The sequence below is a fragment of the Bubalus kerabau genome, chromosome 2 (assembly GCF_029407905.1).
Source record: "Bubalus kerabau isolate K-KA32 ecotype Philippines breed swamp buffalo chromosome 2, PCC_UOA_SB_1v2, whole genome shotgun sequence".
In the NCBI taxonomy this organism is placed as follows: domain Eukaryota; kingdom Metazoa; phylum Chordata; class Mammalia; order Artiodactyla; family Bovidae; genus Bubalus; species Bubalus kerabau.
This window is the reverse complement of record NC_073625.1, coordinates 141,436,558-141,454,901: the sequence shown is the minus strand read 5'-3', so window position 1 is coordinate 141,454,901 and position 18,344 is coordinate 141,436,558. Positions and strand designations below refer to the sequence as shown.

Genomic DNA, 18,344 nt, shown 5'->3' with positions numbered 1-18,344 from the left:
CCCACTAATATAAAAAACTAGTGTGCCAGGGAATAAAATGCCTGCAGTATTTGTTTGGTATCATGCAGCCACAAACTCCCCACTTTTCTTACCTTTGAAAATTTCCTCTGTGCCAGAGTGGTCAGTGAAGTGAAAGAGGCATCACTGAGGGGAGAGTGAGGTTTGGCATAAAGAACTTTGGAATCCACCCACCTCCCTGTTCTGAAGCCCTTCTTATATATGGTTATGCTAAACACTTACGAGCTTTGATTTCTCAAGCCAACATTTATCTTTGATGTTGCCTAGGGTCTGCCAGCACTGGAACAACTTCTAAATATAGATGTACTAGCAGACTAAATCTTTGAGCCTGGCAGTAGTTCAGTTGGCCAGTGCAGCCTAATTTTTTATTTGATTTATCATTGATGTTTCTGACAGATTGAACTATGCTGTTACAAAGAGTACCCAGCCCAGAATCACTCAGCCCATGTCTGGATCCAACAGCCATGGGCCATGAGCACATGGCGCCTGAAAACCACATGCATGTTACCTGTAAGAGAAGGAGGTCAATAGATCAAGAAAACATCAGGAGGAGTACAAGTCACATAACGGTTGCTGGTTCACCATGGATTCTAGCACACTTGTTGGCCATTCTCATTTTCTTGTGCCAGGAAGAGGAACAGGAAGGATCATTTCCAACCTATTAATTTGAAGGCAATTGAAAATGTCAGCCAAGTTTATCTTTTTTTTTTTTTTTTAATCTTTATTTTTACTTGGAGGATAATTGCTTTACAATGTTGTGTTGGTTTCTTCCATACAACAGCATGAATCAGCTATAAGTATGCACACACACACACACACACACACACACATATATATATATAAACACACACACATAAAACCCCTCCTTCCTGAGCCTCCCTCCCACCCCATCCCACACCTCTAGTCATCACAGAGCACCAGGCTCCCCACTAGCTAGCTGTGTTACACATGGTAATGTATATATGTCAATACTTGAGTACCAGTGTTAGAAACACCAGCTTCCAAGATTGTTAGTACACTCCAGGGGAACTGGAAACGTTAGCCAGAGCAACCACATTCCCCATGGTCTACAGAACTACTCCTGGCAGGAAAAATATTGTGGCTTGAAATAGTTGGAGTATATGTAAGTTGTATGAATAGAATTGGTTATGGCTGTGTTAAGTTCCTTAGCAGGGAACCCATTTTAAGGATTCCTCTTCACAAGTACCAAGAGCCGCTTTATAAAGATACTAAGTTAATAAAGAAGGAAAACAGATTTGGAAAAGCTACTTTTATCTGTTTCCAGTTACATAGTTTTACAAATTAACACCTACACTTAGACAGATTTTAACAATTAGTTGTATGTTAAAAATCAAATACTTTTTATATACTTAGGTACAACTTTTCAGATAGGCGGACATATCTGTAAATTGATTTCTTCACTGGAGCTTTTTTCCATTGTGTGTTGTAAACATATCAAACAGGTAGAGATGTGATTGCCATGTGGATGTCCTTTGATAGATTATTTACTTTGCTCACTCTTGAGGCTTTAGGCTATGCCATACCTAAACTGTGTCCCAAAGACTTCTGCATATCTGTATTTAAATATAAAATAAATAAATAAATATAAAAATATTCCCCAGGGTTTTCTTTAACTCTGGAGATAGCATTATTAAAATTTTTAATTCTTTAAAATGTTACTGTAAGATGAAGTGACTGCATTGCCATTGATTAACACTTTTGGGTGATCTTTATTATCTAGGAATCTTGTTACATTTTTTCGGTTCTACAGAAACAACTTTAAAAATCTATTCAAAGAAGCCTTACTTTGTTGGATGGCTTTGAGGGTCCTTTATGCAGACAGATGTTGAACATTGACTGTATACAAGCACACTCGCTTCTGCTCTCTTACTTCCTGGCTATTTATATTTATAGTGCAGGAGGAATTTATAAGTTTATAGAAAACTTCATATTATAAACATATATGGACATCAAAATAGATAAGTGTAATACTGCATAACAAATTACCTCAAAACTCAGTGCGTTAAACCAGTCTCTTTTCTTTTCTCATGGATTCAGGGTTGGGAATTTGGACAAGGCACTGGAGAATTAGCTCCTCTGCATTCCAGTTTCTGGAGCTTCAGCTGGGGAGGGCTTGTTGGCTGGGGTTGGAACCTTCTGGCGGGATCCTCATTCACAAGTCCGGTGGTCACTGCTGGCTTAGGTGGGCTTTGTCTCAGGCTCTCTCACAGCACAGCAGCTTCAGGGGACTCAGCACTGCAAAAGTGAATGTTCTGGTAAAAAGACAGAAACGTCATCGCCTTTTCAGGCCTGTCCTTGGTAGTCACAACAGCTTCATATCCACTCCATCTGTCATGACAAGAGAGTCACAAGCCCACCCATGTTCAAGGGCCATAAGCTTTGCTCCTCTCTGTTGGGGAATCAAGGGATGTTTGGACATGTTTAGAATCATCACTACGTGACAGGTTCTCCTGACTCTCCTAATCTGTTGATCTTTTCCCCTTTATCTTTGTGTAGCACATAGTGTTTTAGGCGCGTGCTCAGTCGCTTCAGTCATGTCCGATGCTTTGCAAACCCATGGACGATAGCCTGCCAGGCTCCTCTGTCCATGGGGATTCTCTAGGCAAGAATACTGGAGTGGGTTGCCATGCCCTTCTCCAGGGGATCTTCCAGAACCAGGGATCAAATCTCTTGCATTGCAGGTAGATTCTTTACCGCTGAGCCGCCAGGGAAGCTGGTATTTTAGGTACTATGCCCTAAAAGGGTGTGGACTTAGAAAGGACAGCATAACTCTTTTCCTGCCCCTGCTCTCTTCTGAGTGTTCTGGGAAGAGAAGAAGGCAGACAGATGTGCCCCAGAAATGCAGCAATGGGATGGGACTCAGACCCCTGGCCCGACGGGGTGTGACTCAGTGGTGCACAAACCCGGCTTTTCTCACTAAAAAGATGGGAGAGGTCAATGCCTGCTCCCTCAGTGATGAGGAGGAACCCACGAGGAAAACCGCATCCCTGCCAATTAGTGTCTCTGCCTTACTGTCGCACTTCGTGAGTCGGCCTACTTCAGATGACTCACAGGAGATCAGCAAAGTGTTCCCTCCCCCTCCTTTTTTGAGGGAGTTTATAAACATAGAAACTAATCTGTTTATCATCTTATTTAACAGCTAATTTTAAATTGTTAATTAAAAAGAAAAATACTTAAGTAGATAGTAAAAGGGCAGAAAATAAAGTGAGAATATAGAGAATATATTACTTAAAACATTTTAAATCTTTTATTTACAATTTACCCCTAGATTTCATCTTAAAGAGTGAAATAATATTTCAGGATATCTTTGTCCCTAAAGTTTATATTAACTCATCTTGAAAACTGCTTCCAAGGGTGACTCACTGTCTGCTGTGGAGCCACAGGAGTTGCGTCTCACACGCCCCCACACTGCCTTCTCTCACCCCTGCTGGTCTGAGATCGGGTCCTTTCACAGTCTGGCAGAAAGCTGGCACTCTTCAGAATGCAGTGGGAACTTTATAGGACCTAAAAGAACATCTGGACTCTGATTTTTATTAGGACTGGTAACCAAATGTGTGACCCTTCTACCAAGGAAGTGAAAATGAGGATGGAGTGGGACAGACATGAGCAGAGTGGAGCTTTCTGAGTGTGGGATGGCTGGGCCCTGCCCTCCAAGATAATCCGCACACCACCCCACCCCACCGCCTGCCGCCCCGTACTGTGTGAATCGAGAACTGAAAAGAGCCCCTTGTTCACCAAGGATCAGATCAATGAGATGTCCAGACTAGGTCCGGTGAACTCTGGTAAATTGAGTTCAGTGGCATCAGGGACCAGGCCTCCTCGAGGGGCTGGAGCTTAAGCTGATCAGTGGAGTCTAGAATATAGATTCTATGCCAAGTATTTCTGTTCATTGGTAACAAGAGGTGATGGAGGCCAAACAGGAGCTTGGGACTGTGGAAAGACCAATCTGATACATGCCGTATACATGATTGGGCCTCCTGCAAATTGAGTGCTTTTCTGGGGAGCAGTTTTAACCAGAAGTGGAGGACAAGCGCCCTGGGTGGAAAACAGTTCCATTTGTCTCAAGGCCCAGGACTATGAGTGGGTCCTTGCAGGCTAGGTCTGAGTATAGGATGATGCATATTAGCGAGAACTGTAAACTCATTGGAGTGAGAAGAGGAACTCAACTGTAAAAGGAAGCAGTGTGGGTTTGTGATGCCTCACTCCCCACTAAAGTGAGCACCTTGAAGTCTATTCACACACAGTTGGTTTGTACTCCAAAATTTCTTCACATTCTAGTAAAGATTAACCTTGTCCTTGAGTGAACTTCAGTGTGCGTGGTAGGAAAAAGCATTTGGGCATGCCCAGGATTATGAAATGGAAACAAGTCAGGGAACCCTGAAAATCTGTTCTTTTTGGCTTGTGGACACTGGCAGTAGGGAGCTAGTCCAGAACACGCTGGGGCTTCATGTCCAATGAGGTCAGTAGTGTGGTGGCTACATCTGTGCCAGAACGATCGCATTTCCAGCCTCCAGGGTGGATTTCCAGCCTCCTGTCACCTCTGCTCTCATTGGGTGAAGTTCTCTTTCCTTCCTGGGAGAAGAGGCACTCCAGCGCTCGTCTCAAAGAGATTCGGATCCTGACTGGTCCTGTGATGCACATCCGTGATCTCCCAACGTGCAGAATCAGGGTGCTCCTGGCCATCCATGTCTCAGCTTTTCCCTCGTAGAGCAGCCGGCTCCTTGGCCTGTTGAGCTCCCCTCTGTGTGACACCCCACACGTGGCCTAGCAGCAGTAGCTGAGCAGGGCAATGCCTCAGCCACGGGTGTCTCTGCTGCCTATGTTTGACCAGATTATTGAAGACAGCAGGCCTGCAGTGGAGAGAGATTGTCCATTTCCATTGGGACCATGTTTTTATAGGAAAGTTTGCATGAAGCTAACTTTAACTTATTAAAATATAAGTTGTTCTTTCCAGGTACAGCTGTTATGTCTCAGTAATCCTATGTGCTTTAAATTAGATTTTATTAGAAGAGGGAACATGATATAGATTATAATATCTCAATCATTTGGAGCCATGCTACCTATCAAATATGGAAGTTGTGATATACTGTTTGTAAAACTTCACTAACCACAGTGGCTTGCTGCTGCTGCTGCTGCTGCTGCTAAGTCACTTTAGTCGTGTCCGACTCTGTGCGACCCCATAGACGGCAGCCCACCAGGCTCCCCCATCCCTGGGATTCTGCAGGCAAGAATTCTGGAGTGGGTTGCCATTTCCTTCTCCAATGCATGAAAGTGAAAAGTGAAAGTGAAGTCGCTCAGTCATGTCCGACTCTTCGCGACCCCATGGACTGCAGCCTACCAGGCTCCTCTGTCCATGTGATTTTCCAGGCAAGAGTACTGGAGTGGGGTGCCATTGCCTTCTCCGCCACAGTGGCTTGGACATATTTAATTTCTGATAAACAATTGCATTATCATTCCTGTCCATTTCTCTGAGTCTTTTAATCTTCTAAACATTATATATATATATATATATATTTTTTTTTTTTTTTAAACCCTATCCATTTCTGTCAACAGGAAGAGCTGGATAATATTTAATTTATAAATGCTGTTTGCAACCTGGGGTCATGTTTGGTTTACAAACAGATTCTTCACATCGCCTGTACCTTTGACTGTGTACTTATTCTGATGCCTAAGCCTAAAGCCATCAGAGAACCTGGCATAGTCTTCCATGGAAGACTAGGGTGACTCAGGAGCCATCCCATGTGAGAGCCTGGAGTGTTCTCCATTTTCGCTGGCCTACCTCTTAACAGTAGATTACCTTTGCACTGCAGAGACTCTTGGGAATAATAATTTTCTTTCTTCCCAGGTATCCCGTTTATATTAAACTCCTTGTCATACATGAGTATTCTATTTTATTCAAGAACTTCTCTTGTTTGAAATATTTTAACCTACTTCCTCTCCTCTTTTTCTTTTGTTTTATATTCAGTAACTTCTAAAAATTCACCAGTAAGCTTTACCTTTTTAACTCTGTGAAACATTTGTACTCTCACCCCTTCATATTCTACAAGTACTGTTTCTAAAACTTGATTCTAAAGTTCTACCAACTCTGGGTCATTCTCTGTGTTCTCGAGTTTCATGCACATAGTAGGATATCGGGAAAGGTATAAAATTTGGCATGATTTACCTAAACAAGCTGGAGTTTATCTAGTAATTGTTCTTCATACTGAAGTAGAATTTTTTTTTTTTTAATGTTGGCAATGTAGGAAAACCTCCTAAAGGTCACAGAATGGCGCTCTCTCTCTCAGTTCTTTAGTGAGCCCCAGTGCTCTGGCCCTTTAAAATAAAAGTCTAGTTCCCATCATTGATGCCTCCCCACTCTTTTTTTCTCATTTAAACCACAGGCTGGTTTCCACCATATTAAAGCAAATCAACCTGGTAAGGAACAGACTGACTTTTATTTACTGGCTGTAGTTCTAAGCACCAGAAATGGGCAAAGGAGACCAAACAAAGAATAGGAAAAACGAGGCATTGAAGGGGAGCCAGCCTGGGGTTTGGAAGGCTTCCGTGGCGGCAGGATGTGCCTTTCTTGCACTGTTTACTCTGAGCTCAGAAATAGAGGAGGAAAGAAGGTGGATCACGCTACTGCCTGAAATGGATACAGAACATACCAGGGTGTGCAGCGCACAGAGTGTAATCAGACACTGGATGTAATTATGCAAATATATGCATAAACAGCTTTCCTTTGAATACATTGTCTGCAGCAACCTTAATGCTCAAGGTTAAAGTAAGCCTAAGGGCATGATTTGCCAGCCAGAGTGACTTTGCCTAAGTCGCAGCTGAAAAACATATGCTTTACTGCCCCCTTCATCCAACCCCACCCCTACCATTTTTCATCATTGTATCTGACTGCATGTTGAACCCTTGATAACATGAACTTTGGCTCTTTAAAACTGTTAGGGCTTCTCCTCTCTTCCTTGGAAAGGGTACCACCTTGCTTGGGAGGGGAGACTGGGAAAAGTTTGAGGATGACTGTGGTGTGGTGATATTTAATCTGTTCAGCCTGGTGATACTTCAAGCTAGTTGTATGCTTATTTTGAATTAAACTTCACTTGGAATTTTTTTTTTTTTTTTTTAAGTAGTAAGCATTTGGAGGCCTATTTAAAGGAAGGAAAGGCCTACATTTTCTTAGGAGAAAAATGTGCTTTCTTTGTTTTTTATATAATAGAGAGCTTCAGACATATTCCTGAAAGTCCTGGGCTTGGCTGTCTGATTAAAATGCTGAGATTCATCCAGCATTAGCATGTGATTTTCTTTTGCATGAACATAGATAAACTACTGTGAATTATGGGTATGAAATATTCTATAAAACTGCTGATATGCGTATTCCATGCCTCTGAGCATGGCACAGAGTAGTTTTGTTTTTTTTTTTTTTCCTTCTTCTTAGATTTATTAAGAGAACCCACTGGAGTGTTTTCTTTTTACTTTAAGGAATTTGAAGCATTGTATAAGGCTAGGAATGTATTAAAAATGTGTTTCCATCCTCATAAAATACTTAAGAATGGTTGTAATACACATAGATGAATTGAACTGATGTTCCAAGTCTTTGTCAGACATTCAGCTCAACTACTAGCCTTGATAGAACTCCCAGATTGTCCAAAGCACTGCTTTGAGACCAGATGGGGACAAGATTTAGTCAAAGGCATGTGCCCAGCCTTTAGGGATGAGCATACAAGCAGCTCACCAACCGGAATGTACAGGTGTGGGCTTGGGAGCTGCCACAAAGCAGAAGAGAGAGAAGACCAGGGTGGTGATGGTGGAGGGAGGAACATTTGTGACCTGCAGGGCTGCATAGATCAGTCCTTGAGTGCTGGGCCGTCTGGGGAAGACTGTACAGTTCCCAAGCTAGTGATCCTGTGAGGCCACAGACTCACTATAATGGGCCAGGTCGGGCTATTTGACCAAGTGAGGAAGATCTGAGAAACTGTGATCCTTGAGCATTGCCCTGTGCCTGAAAAGGGCCTTCTCTATTTTGTTGACCAAAGTCCTCTTTGAAAATACCACAAGTATGGTATACCACCTGTCTCAGTAACAGAATTGTCTGTAGTGCCTATGTGTTAAGGATGGTATTTCATTGTAGACTGCTTTCCTTCTATTGTTTTTGTTCATCCAAGCTAGAAAATTAAGCAGTTATTCAAAATGCTCTTTCATTTTCTTATTTTTTTTTTTTTTTTTATGTGCATTGTTTCTTGTTTTCTTTTAGGGAAAAAGAAACAGTGGTTTCAGACAGTGCTTCTTTGGGAGCCAGAAGCACTGCAAGTTGACAAAGCTGTGTCCAGCCATGGGGTACACGTTCCGGCTGGCTGCTCGGAATGACATTGGCACCAGGTATGGCGTTTCCCAGTCCTCGTGCCTTTAAGCCTCTATGTGGTGTCCCTGAGTCCTCCTCTCACGTTGCTGAAAGGCAAGGTCGCCTGCTGCCTCCACACTGCACCAGCTGGAGATTTTCCAAAAGAGAATCCTAATCAGAGGCTAGAAGGCCCCTTCCGAGGTGATAAATGCCACTGTGTCCTCTTTGCAGCCTTGCAGGCTGTAATGCAGAAAGGCCCACTAGGGGTCTCAGAGAATCAAGGGAAAGGTAACTACAGATTTTGAAAGGGAATCCTCTGAGGACTTTATTTTTCAGATGCTGTGCCTTTTTCTTTCATCACTTTAGCAAGCTACTCGTTCAGTTGCTTTTTTCAATTATGTCTGAGTGTTTCCTGATACAAAGAACGAGTTGCTGGGCCATCCATTGTTGTCAAGCCCAGGCAGATACTCACAAGACTGGAGAGAATCTGGACTGGGTAGGACTCACGGCTTGCCTCCAAGCAGCTAGGGAACGGTGAGAACAGGTTTATGGTGAAGCATCAATAGATTAAAAGTGCCTTGAAAAGACCGTATTTCAATTGCACTGCCTGGGTGACTGTTGATTAAGGGAAAAATCTTTTTCTTTCATCACTACTTGTTGAAAATCTTCTTAAAGGCTCAGCACATGATGGGTCCCAACCCTTTATTCAGCCTAAAGAATTTGTTAAGATCACAAGCTTTTCAGCCCTCTCTCCCTACCCATGATAGCCATTGTATTTTTAGAGTTCACTAGTTGAACAGTCATAATGATAAAGGCTTCTACAGCTTCAGAATTTATAAACGAATCAAAAGCATCCACAAACTTTTGGAAAATGGCAGCGTACATATTTGTAAAACATTTATTTTATCAACAGACAGTTGTTTGCCCTTGTACGCATGGATTTGACAGTTCCTTGGAAGCTGTGGGGAACTCACGGCTTGTCACCGTCATGCTGTGCTTACTCCTAGGTGCCTGTGGGGGGAAATACATTTTTAAATATATTTTCCTGTAACACAGTATGCTTTTCTAGTAGTAGACTAAGTAGGGAGTGGGTGATTGGGGCCCACTGAAGTTGTGGTAAGGAACATCACACAAAGGATCCTTGCCTGCCTTTGCTCGCTGAACCTGTCAGGCCACAGACTTACCAACCCAAGCCAGTCACACGATAGCTTCTGAAATGCCGACTCCTCCACATGCTCCTAAATGTGTCTCACCGGGTCTGTTTCTCTCCAGCGGGTATAGCCAAGAGGTGGTGTGCTACACGTTAGGAAACATTCCTCAGATGCCCTCGGCACCGAGACTCGTTCGAGCTGGGGTCACATGGGTCACACTGCAGTGGAGTAAACCAGAAGGCTGCTCACCTGAGGAAGTGGTCACCTACACCTTGGAAATCCAGGAGGACGAGAATGTAAGTCTGGCACACGTCATGCTTCTGTGTGCATTCTGTAAAGTCTGTTTTATCACAGCTACAGGGTACACTGTGAAATTAGATTCACTGCCTAAATTGGAAACCAAATTCTTAATTTCTACCAGGGCAACCACCAGCAGAACCCTGTCCTTCCCACAGTCTTCCCCATATCCGTAAATGGCATGCCCGACCTTTCCTTTGGGGAAGCCAGAAACCCGTGGGGGGCATCCTTAGCCTCATACATGTGTTGAGTTGTTGCATTAGGCGTTCAGTCATGTCTGGCCCCATGGACTGTAGCCCACCAGGATCCTCTGTCCATGGACTTCTCCAGGCAAGAATACTAGAGTAGGTCTCCATTCCCTTCTCCAGGGGATCTTTCCAACCCGGGGATCGAACCCAGGTCTCCAACATTGCAGGCAGATTCTTTACTGTCTGAGCCACCAGACCGCGTATGTAATCAGTCAGCAAATCCTTGTAAATCTCCCTTCTAAAGTTACCCAGAAATCTGATCATTTCTCAGCATCTGCACAGCTACTATACTTTCCCAGCCACCATCATCTCGCCCCTGGATTGTTGGAATAGCCTCTTAAGTATTTTCTCTACTTTCATCCTTACACTCTGTTCTGCACATGAAGCCACAGTGAGCCTGTTAAATAAAATACGGCATGTCGGTGCTCTGCTCAGAACTCTTCCCATGCCAGTGCCTCCCCTCCTCTTCCAGAGGAGAAGCCAGTACTCTCAGAATGACTTCCAGGTCCTCCGAATTCAGGGTCTTCATCACTGACCTTGTTCTGCCACTGTCATCTCACTGAGCACACCAGCCACGCCCTCCCGCAGCGCCTTAGCGACTCCTGTGCCCTCTGGCTCACATGCCCCTTCAGATATCTTTGAGTCACTCCCCTCTTTCCTTCAGGTCTCTTCTCGCATGTTAACCTCTTTAGAGAGCCCTTCCCTGACCGCCTTGTACGACAGCACCGTCCAGGAGCACTTTCTGTGGTGATGGAGATGCTCTGTAATTTGTGCTGTGTAATAAGATAGAGCCTAGTCACACAGGGCTGTGGAGCACTTTAGATGTGGCTGTCAGCCCACGGAACTCGATTTTTAATTGTATTTTAATTTATTGGAAGAGCCGCATGTGACTGCTTCACTGAGCCTGGAGAGCTATAGAAAGCAATGCTCCCTAGCTCTATTACTGACTCTGTTCTCTTACCCAGCTTTATTTTTCATCTGATAGCACTTAACACCACACAACATGCTTCATATTTGTATGCAGAGTTTTTTAATTGCTTTCTCCAGCTGTCATATAGTTTCTGATGGGCAAGACTTTGTTTTTGGGTAGTGCTAAACCTCTAGAGCGTGGAAGAGAGCTTGGTGCATCAGGGGTGCTCTGAGAGCAGATGGATGAATGGGGGTGGATGCACGCATGACTAAGATACTGTTGTATGGATTCCAGACAGTTAGCTGTCAGTGGGACCTTTATCCCGTTGAAGGACTGTATCTTCCCCATCCAAGCTTGCCTTTCCCCGTTAGCCAGAAGACACTGTGGCAGAAACCCCAACCACTCTTTATTACATAGCACACTGCAGCTTGACAGTGAGGACTTCTGCACAAGAGCGTTTTTTCATGACAATGTTGTTAAATGATTTTTTTTTTTTTAACTACATACTGCTTCGTTAATTTGGTAGTTAAATTCTTTGTTTAAAATGCTTATTGAGTAACCAGAAAAAGTTGGCTCTGTGAGGAAAGTTTATGGTGGCATCTATTAAAAGGAAATTTGCACTTTTTCAAAGAGAGCATTGTTCTCTTTCACATTAGTGTTAGTCTCACAATAAAAGTGCCCAGATCAGGACAGATTATGATGTGATAACAGTTAAAGTTGCACTTAAAGCACCATGGGATTCTGGCCCTATTTTTGCTATAGCTGCCAGACTTCTGGCCCACTGTGATAATGGAAAGAGGCAGTCTAAAACTCCTACATACAAGGATTTAATGCCCAGATTTTATGATACTGATGTTTCTTTCTGGCTTTGCCTTTTCAGGATAACCTTTTCCACCCAAAATACACTGGAGAGGATTTAACCTGTACTGTGAAAAATCTCAAAAGAAGCACACAGTATAAATTCAGGGTAAGTCAGTCATTTGGGTACTTGAACTGCTTAAAAATAAAGCTCTTTTATGTTTCCCCCCTTTATCATTTTAAATCAACTTTACAGGTTAAAAACTTTTTTAAGTTGCTGCACTTTACACTTTTAAAGTAATATCTATAAAATACACACCATACTTTAATTTTAAAACCTACCCCCGACTTTTGAGAAAATAAACCTGTCACTGTGATGTGCTATAATAAATTACATAACGAGGCTAGATGCCCTTGCCCAGGAAGATTCAGACCAGGTGCCCAGCGTACCTGTCTCTCACCTGCACTTTACGTCCTTCTATTCAGAGTTTCTTCTTTTCATCAGATTTCTTTTTTTCCCCATTGTCCTGTGCTCTTTTGCCCATTTTTCTTTTCTCAGCCATTTTTCGTTTTCTCTTCTATTACCTACACCCCTCCCCTGTTAGGCTCTGGACAAGCACTGCTAACGTCACCGTGGGACATTGTGTTGTAGCGGAAGACAGTTTTGCTATCTCATTAGGAGAGAGGAGACAGCAGGCTGCCTTCTGTGCTGCCTTACTGTTATTGATCCTAGCACAGCCTTGTACTTGCTGGTGCGAGGGTGTGCGTTTTAGAGAGATGTGGTTGTCTTCTGATTCTCTCTTTCCTTCTCTTAATTTGTGAGACAAATCATATTATTTAACTTGTAGGAGTCACTCCATAAATATTTGTCAGATTGTCAAGTGGAACGTGTGACTACTAAAGGAAAATGATAGTTTTTGATATTTTAAAAAACCTTGTTATTCAATGGCTGGCTATGAGATCAGAGGTATACTGCCAGCAATTCTCCACAAGGTGGCGTTGTCCTACTCCTAAATAATCAAGGTTAGCAAGGTTCTTTATATCTGCTGCCTACCACCCCCCGCCATATTTTCCTTCCATAAAACAAAATGAACTGGTGGAGACATACTGGTTTTGTTTCGTATTCTTGAAAAGGTAAAAGTGTCTTTAGCTAAAACCTACCTTGTTGTTTCATTTTTAATTGTTAATAAGTAAACTATATAGAAAATAAGTACTCCATTAAAGAAACACTTATAAATTAGTAGTTTGAGATTGTGAGAGAGCAAGGGAGAATATGTGTCTGTATCTGAGTTCATGGATGCCTTGATCTTGCCATATTGAACATCACCACTGGTTTAAGACCTACTATCTAAAGCATATGAATGTGTTATTGGTTGTGTTACAGCTGACTGCTTCTAATATGGAAGGGAAAAGCTGCCCAAGTGAAGTTTTGGTTTGTACAACGAGTCCAGACAGGCCTGGACCACCTACAAGACCCCTCATTAAAGGACCAGTTATGTCTCATGGCTTTAGTGTCAAATGGGGTATGTTTTATTGCTATTGCTGCTGCTGCTTTTTTTGACAGGTTTTTTTTTAAACTTGATTAATTTCAGCAGTGACAAACCAGTTAACAAAGAAACCATATTATCTGAGGGAGTTTTACATGTTTGAAATATATATATTAGAAATATCCTGACAATGCCACCAGTTGGTAAAATTGACAATTGTAAGAGCATTTCATTTACTTCATGATTTTCCTGTAAGACACTTCTTCCGCCTGTATTTTAATATATTAATAATTTGTATGTGGTAGTCTCTGAATATATCATTCTTCAGTAACTTTCCCTTAAAATGTAGCAATATTTAATATGAAAATTGATTTATAAAGTTATTAATATGAAAGTTGATTTATAAAGTTAGTATTGAAAATAGATTTCAAAATTTAGGTTAAGTCATATTAAATTTGACAGAATGTTTAAGTTACAATGAATTAGGAAGACTTTAGTTTTTGTTGTTTGTATATAACCAGAGGTCTCGGACTTCAGGATGTTTCCATATTAAAGTTCATTATATGCTATTTGTAGGAATCTGATAGAAGGGTATTGTGTCTCACCTGCTGCATGGATTATTTCAATGAAATAAATGCCATTAGAATGTTGATAAACATTTGCAATTGTATGTGAAACTGTTACGATGTGTATGATCATCACTAACATCATACAAGAATAGTAACTACCTAACAGACAAAAAAAAAATTTTACCTGGCAGTCAAGTGATATAAAGGAAATATAAAACATAACTAAATCATTATTAGAGACCAACCACTGAGACATATCACTGCTTCAAGTTATGTGGTAATTTTGAGGCAGAATTATTCCCTGGAACATGGATATGATTAAAAGAAACAAAAAAAATCTAAGTGTGCTTTTTTCCAGATCTAAAGCTTCTTTTCTCAGAATATCCTAGAAATTTCTGTCAGCACTGAACATTTACTTTCATTGTTAACTGTTAACTGTTAAGTCGCTCAGTCTTGTCCAACTCTGCAACCCCATGGACTATAATCTGCCAGGCTCCTCTGTCCATGGGGTTTCCCAGGCAGGAATACTGGAGTGGATTGCTGTTCCCTTCTCCATGGGATCTTCCTGACCCGGGGATTGAACCTAGGTCTCCTGCATTGCAGGCGGATTCTTTCAGCATCTGAGCCACCAAGGAGGCCCCATATGCCATAATATTTAACTATTTAATTATTGCTGTAAATATCTACTACTGAAATTAATGTATATTCATAGAAATTATAGGTGAAAAGAGGGATTAAAGTTTCTAAATCTATATGAGTAACCCGAGAATATGTCTAAAACATAGATGGCCAATTGATAGTAGAGGCAAATTCTGTGTAGTCTTGAAAAAAGGTATTTTTCTGCTCAGAAAAGAAAATTCTTGCAGGCCCTGGGTTACCAATAAGACAAATAGCTAAGGTACACAGGGTTCTAGTAACAAGCCAGAACCCCTTTTTCAAACCACCTCTTTGGTACAGGTACCAGTTGATCTGATTTTCTATTAGGTTCACTTAGGATGTAAAGTTTGCTTAGCAGCAAACTGTGATGAACAATTTGAAATTTCATCAATAATTTTTACACCTCCCTTTCCCTCTCTTTCCATCTCGCAAAAGAATCTGGTCGTGATGATTTAAGTGAAATAAAGAATAAAATAATTTTTGAAAAGAAGTACGTGAATATTTTGTTTTATATAAAAACCACCATATATTGAAGAACAGGCTTTAGAATTCTCAAAATAAATATTTGACCATAACTCTTAGAAAAATAAAATCATATTTCGAGTTTTGTTCATGTTTCACTAAATGCTAACTTTTCAGCATTTCTAGCTCTGTAACCTTTGCATAGTCAGAAGATTTTGTGGTGTTTTTGTTTCTTTTGTTTTTCAAGTAAGGAGTTGGGTGAAATGTTATTTGTGTCTTTTAGTTGAATCCAGAATTTATACAGTCTAATGTTACATGGTTCTGTGTGTTCTAATAATGTTTACTAACAAAAGTCAATATGCTTTTATAGGTAATAAGACATTTGCTTACTTTCCAGACCCTCCAAAGGACAGTGGTGGTTCAGAAATACTCAAGTACTTGCTGGAGATTACTGATGGAAATTCTGAAGGTGAAGTTTGTAGAAATTCTTATTCAAGTCCTGTTTTCTAATAAGATAAACATCTGTATAATAATAGTGGGCTATCGTTTATTCTGTTGATAGCGGTACTACAGTAAATGGGCTTTCATCACATATTGACAGTTTTTTCTTTCAAACACAGCATCAGGGATCAGTCTGCTTGATATGTATATTTTTATCATGCTTTTTAAAGTTTTTGTCACTTCTTTAAGCCAAAGGTCCTCATTAATAGAATAAATATGTTTTTCATCTCTCTTGGCATACTTTCTGTAGAAATTCTTATAAGCAGAGAAAGTGTCAGAAGCGATCAGCAGGAAGAATAAATCAGTGCACAGAGGATCACAACATATTGTTGTGGGCTGCTGACAAGCATAACACACTGTAACAAATTCAAGAAATGTCTTCATTTTTGTTATTTCTCGGTCAGATTATTTAATCCTTACTCCTTACACTAGGTGAGCTAAAGCGGGACAGTGTTAGAGGTCAGATTCCTTCCATAGTGTTTTCTAAAAAATTCTTAGATCGTCTTTCTAATAAAATTTATTATGCTTTAATAGAAAAAAGTCAAGTCCTCAGAACTATAAAAATGACACCTGTCTCACCACCACTCTAATGATCCCTGTAACTAGTACTTTGTTTTTTAAAGTGATACACCTGTGGGGGGAGCGGGGAGAGTTAACAGCAACTTTTACAAACAGTCTGTGCAGGTGTGTGGCTTGCTCTTTATTCTGTGCCATGATAGCCACCTGGAATGTTTTATTTTCACATCAGTTGGGCCCTACCCTATTTTAAGCCAAAAAAACTCATAATACTCTGAGATGGGCACAGCTGTTCTTAATGTAAAATTATATTCTATGCTAAAAATCAGGCCTTTGAGAGAAGTCATGTATATTCAGTGTCTCATTGTGAAAAACTAAATATATTTTGAAGTTTTGTGGCTCTCTTGACCACTGTGGCTGATTAAAAGTAGATGCCATTCTGCACGTAAGGTCAACAGTGTTGGTAGCGCATGGTTGCTGCTGCTGCTGCTGCTAAGTCACTTCAGTCGTGTCCGACTCTGTGCGACCCCATAGACGGCAGCCCACCAGGCTCCCCCGTCTCTGGGATTCTCCAGGCAAGAACACTGGAGTGGGTTGCCATTTCCTTCTCCAATGCATGAAAGTGAAAAGTGAAAGTGAAGTCGCTCAGTCGTGTCCGACCCTCAGCGACCCCATGGACTGCAGCCCACCAGGCTCCTCTGTCCATGGGATTTTCCAGGCAAGAGTACTGGAGTGGGGTGCCATTGCCTTCTCCGGTAGTGCATGGCATCAGGGATTAATTCAGTCTCCTCTCTAGTCCTTGTTCCTAGCTGCCTTTGCAGTACAGGTCATCTACTCACTTATGTCAGAATGACTATCTTTATTATTCCCCCTTGTTCCTATATGGCCCTTGTGCATGTGACTTCATTGTAGAAAGAAAGTGAAGTCACTCAGTTGTGTCCAGCTCTTTGCAACCCCATGGACCATAGCCTGCCAGGCTCCTCCACCCATGGAATTTTCCAAGCAGGAGTACTGGAGTGAGTTGCCATTTCCTTCGCCAGACTTGATTGTAAATCTGGCCTAATAAGCAGCTGAGAGTATTTGTGGAAGTTAGTAACTATCGTGTGTGTGTGTATGTTAGTGCCTCAGTCATGTCTGAATCTTTGCAACCCCACTGACTATAGCCCACCAGGCTCCTCTGTCCATGGGATTCTCCAGGAATTGCCATTTCCTTCTCCAAGTAACTGTCGTGGAAGAGGGTAAAAGTATTTTCCCTAAAACAACTGCATGGAGTAAAACGTTCCTTTCAAATAGTCTGCTGGGAACATAGTGTTGGTGGGAGCAAAGCAGAGGAGGAATAAATGTCCTGGATGGTTGAAGCACCGCCCCCCCCACCCCGCCCCACCCCACCCCACCCCACACACAGTGCTCTTCTCCTGGTGGCATCAGCCTCACCCAGGCCCCTCAGTGGCCCTGCTTGCTTTCTTTAATCCTCAGAAGTGGTTAGATAACCTGGGTCACACTGAGTGTTTCATCTTTAAAGTCACTGTCTTGGGTATTTTTGTCTTAAGTGGGGCTCCATGGAGACAGCAGGCCTTTACCCAAAGGGCTTGGTCTATATGGCTGGGATGGGGTCGGGGGAGTTCACTTGCTGTGACCTCCAGGCAGATAAGAACCAGGAGAAACTCTTCAGTGGTGCCCTGGGCTGACCAGGAACCTCATGGCCAAGCCTGCTTCCCCCTGCCCAGCTGGCCCCAGGGGCTTCTCACACCATCACCACTTGCCAACTTGCTCAATACCGTCTCCTGCTACAGGACCAACTATAGATTTTGGTCTTTCCAGCATCCACACCTCCACAGTCAGCAAATGTGATCATGGTGACATTAAGTAGTGTAACCAGCAGTGCTAAGTATTAAAAATGCCTTCATGTTATTTTAGTATGTAATTTTGTAAAGGAAATGGAAAGAGAGCCCTGTGACTGTTTAAAAAAGAAGAAAAGAATAGGAGATGCTGGTTTTCACGGAAACCACTTAGAGCTTTTTCTTATCAGGAATGGTTGATACTATTACATTTTTACAAAAGGCATAAACTCACACGTGGTCTTCTTTTGCAGCGAGTCAGTGGGAAGTGGCCTACAGTGGGTCGGCTACAGAGTACACTTTCACCCACTTGAAACCAGGCACTTTGTACAAACTCCGAGCATGCTGCATAAGTACTGGTGGACACAGTCAGGTTGGTTTTGTTTCGGTGTAAAAGTAAACATCTTTGGTCAGATTCAGACAGCCTATCTGTAACATCAGAATAAATTGCTTTTAAAAAATATATCTTGGTACTACAGCCTGCCATGGTATCACATCAGAGTTTTCTGAATTGTTCTTTAGAGGGTATAGAAAGATAGACCCAG

The 18,344-nt window shown here is 41.9% G+C and overlaps 1 protein-coding gene across 24 annotated transcripts in view; it reads left to right on the top strand.

Annotated features, from left to right (window-relative positions):
* FNDC3B (fibronectin type III domain containing 3B) overlaps nt 1–18,344 on the top strand; it is a 353,923-nt gene that overhangs the window by 278,179 nt on the left and 57,400 nt on the right. For all 24 annotated transcript variants that reach the window (XR_008710578.1, XM_055569054.1, XM_055569058.1 and 21 more), the window contains 6 exons: nt 8,279–8,403; nt 9,638–9,812; nt 11,852–11,938; nt 13,154–13,292; nt 15,342–15,413; nt 18,054–18,172. Coding sequence is in view for 23 of the 24 variants with exons in the window: in XM_055569054.1 (XP_055425029.1) it covers nt 8,279–8,403; nt 9,638–9,812; nt 11,852–11,938; nt 13,154–13,292; nt 15,342–15,413; nt 18,054–18,172 (717 nt within the window). In the remaining variant the exon portion in view is untranslated. The remainder of the gene's footprint in view (nt 1–8,278; nt 8,404–9,637; nt 9,813–11,851; nt 11,939–13,153; nt 13,293–15,341; nt 15,414–18,053; nt 18,173–18,344) is intronic.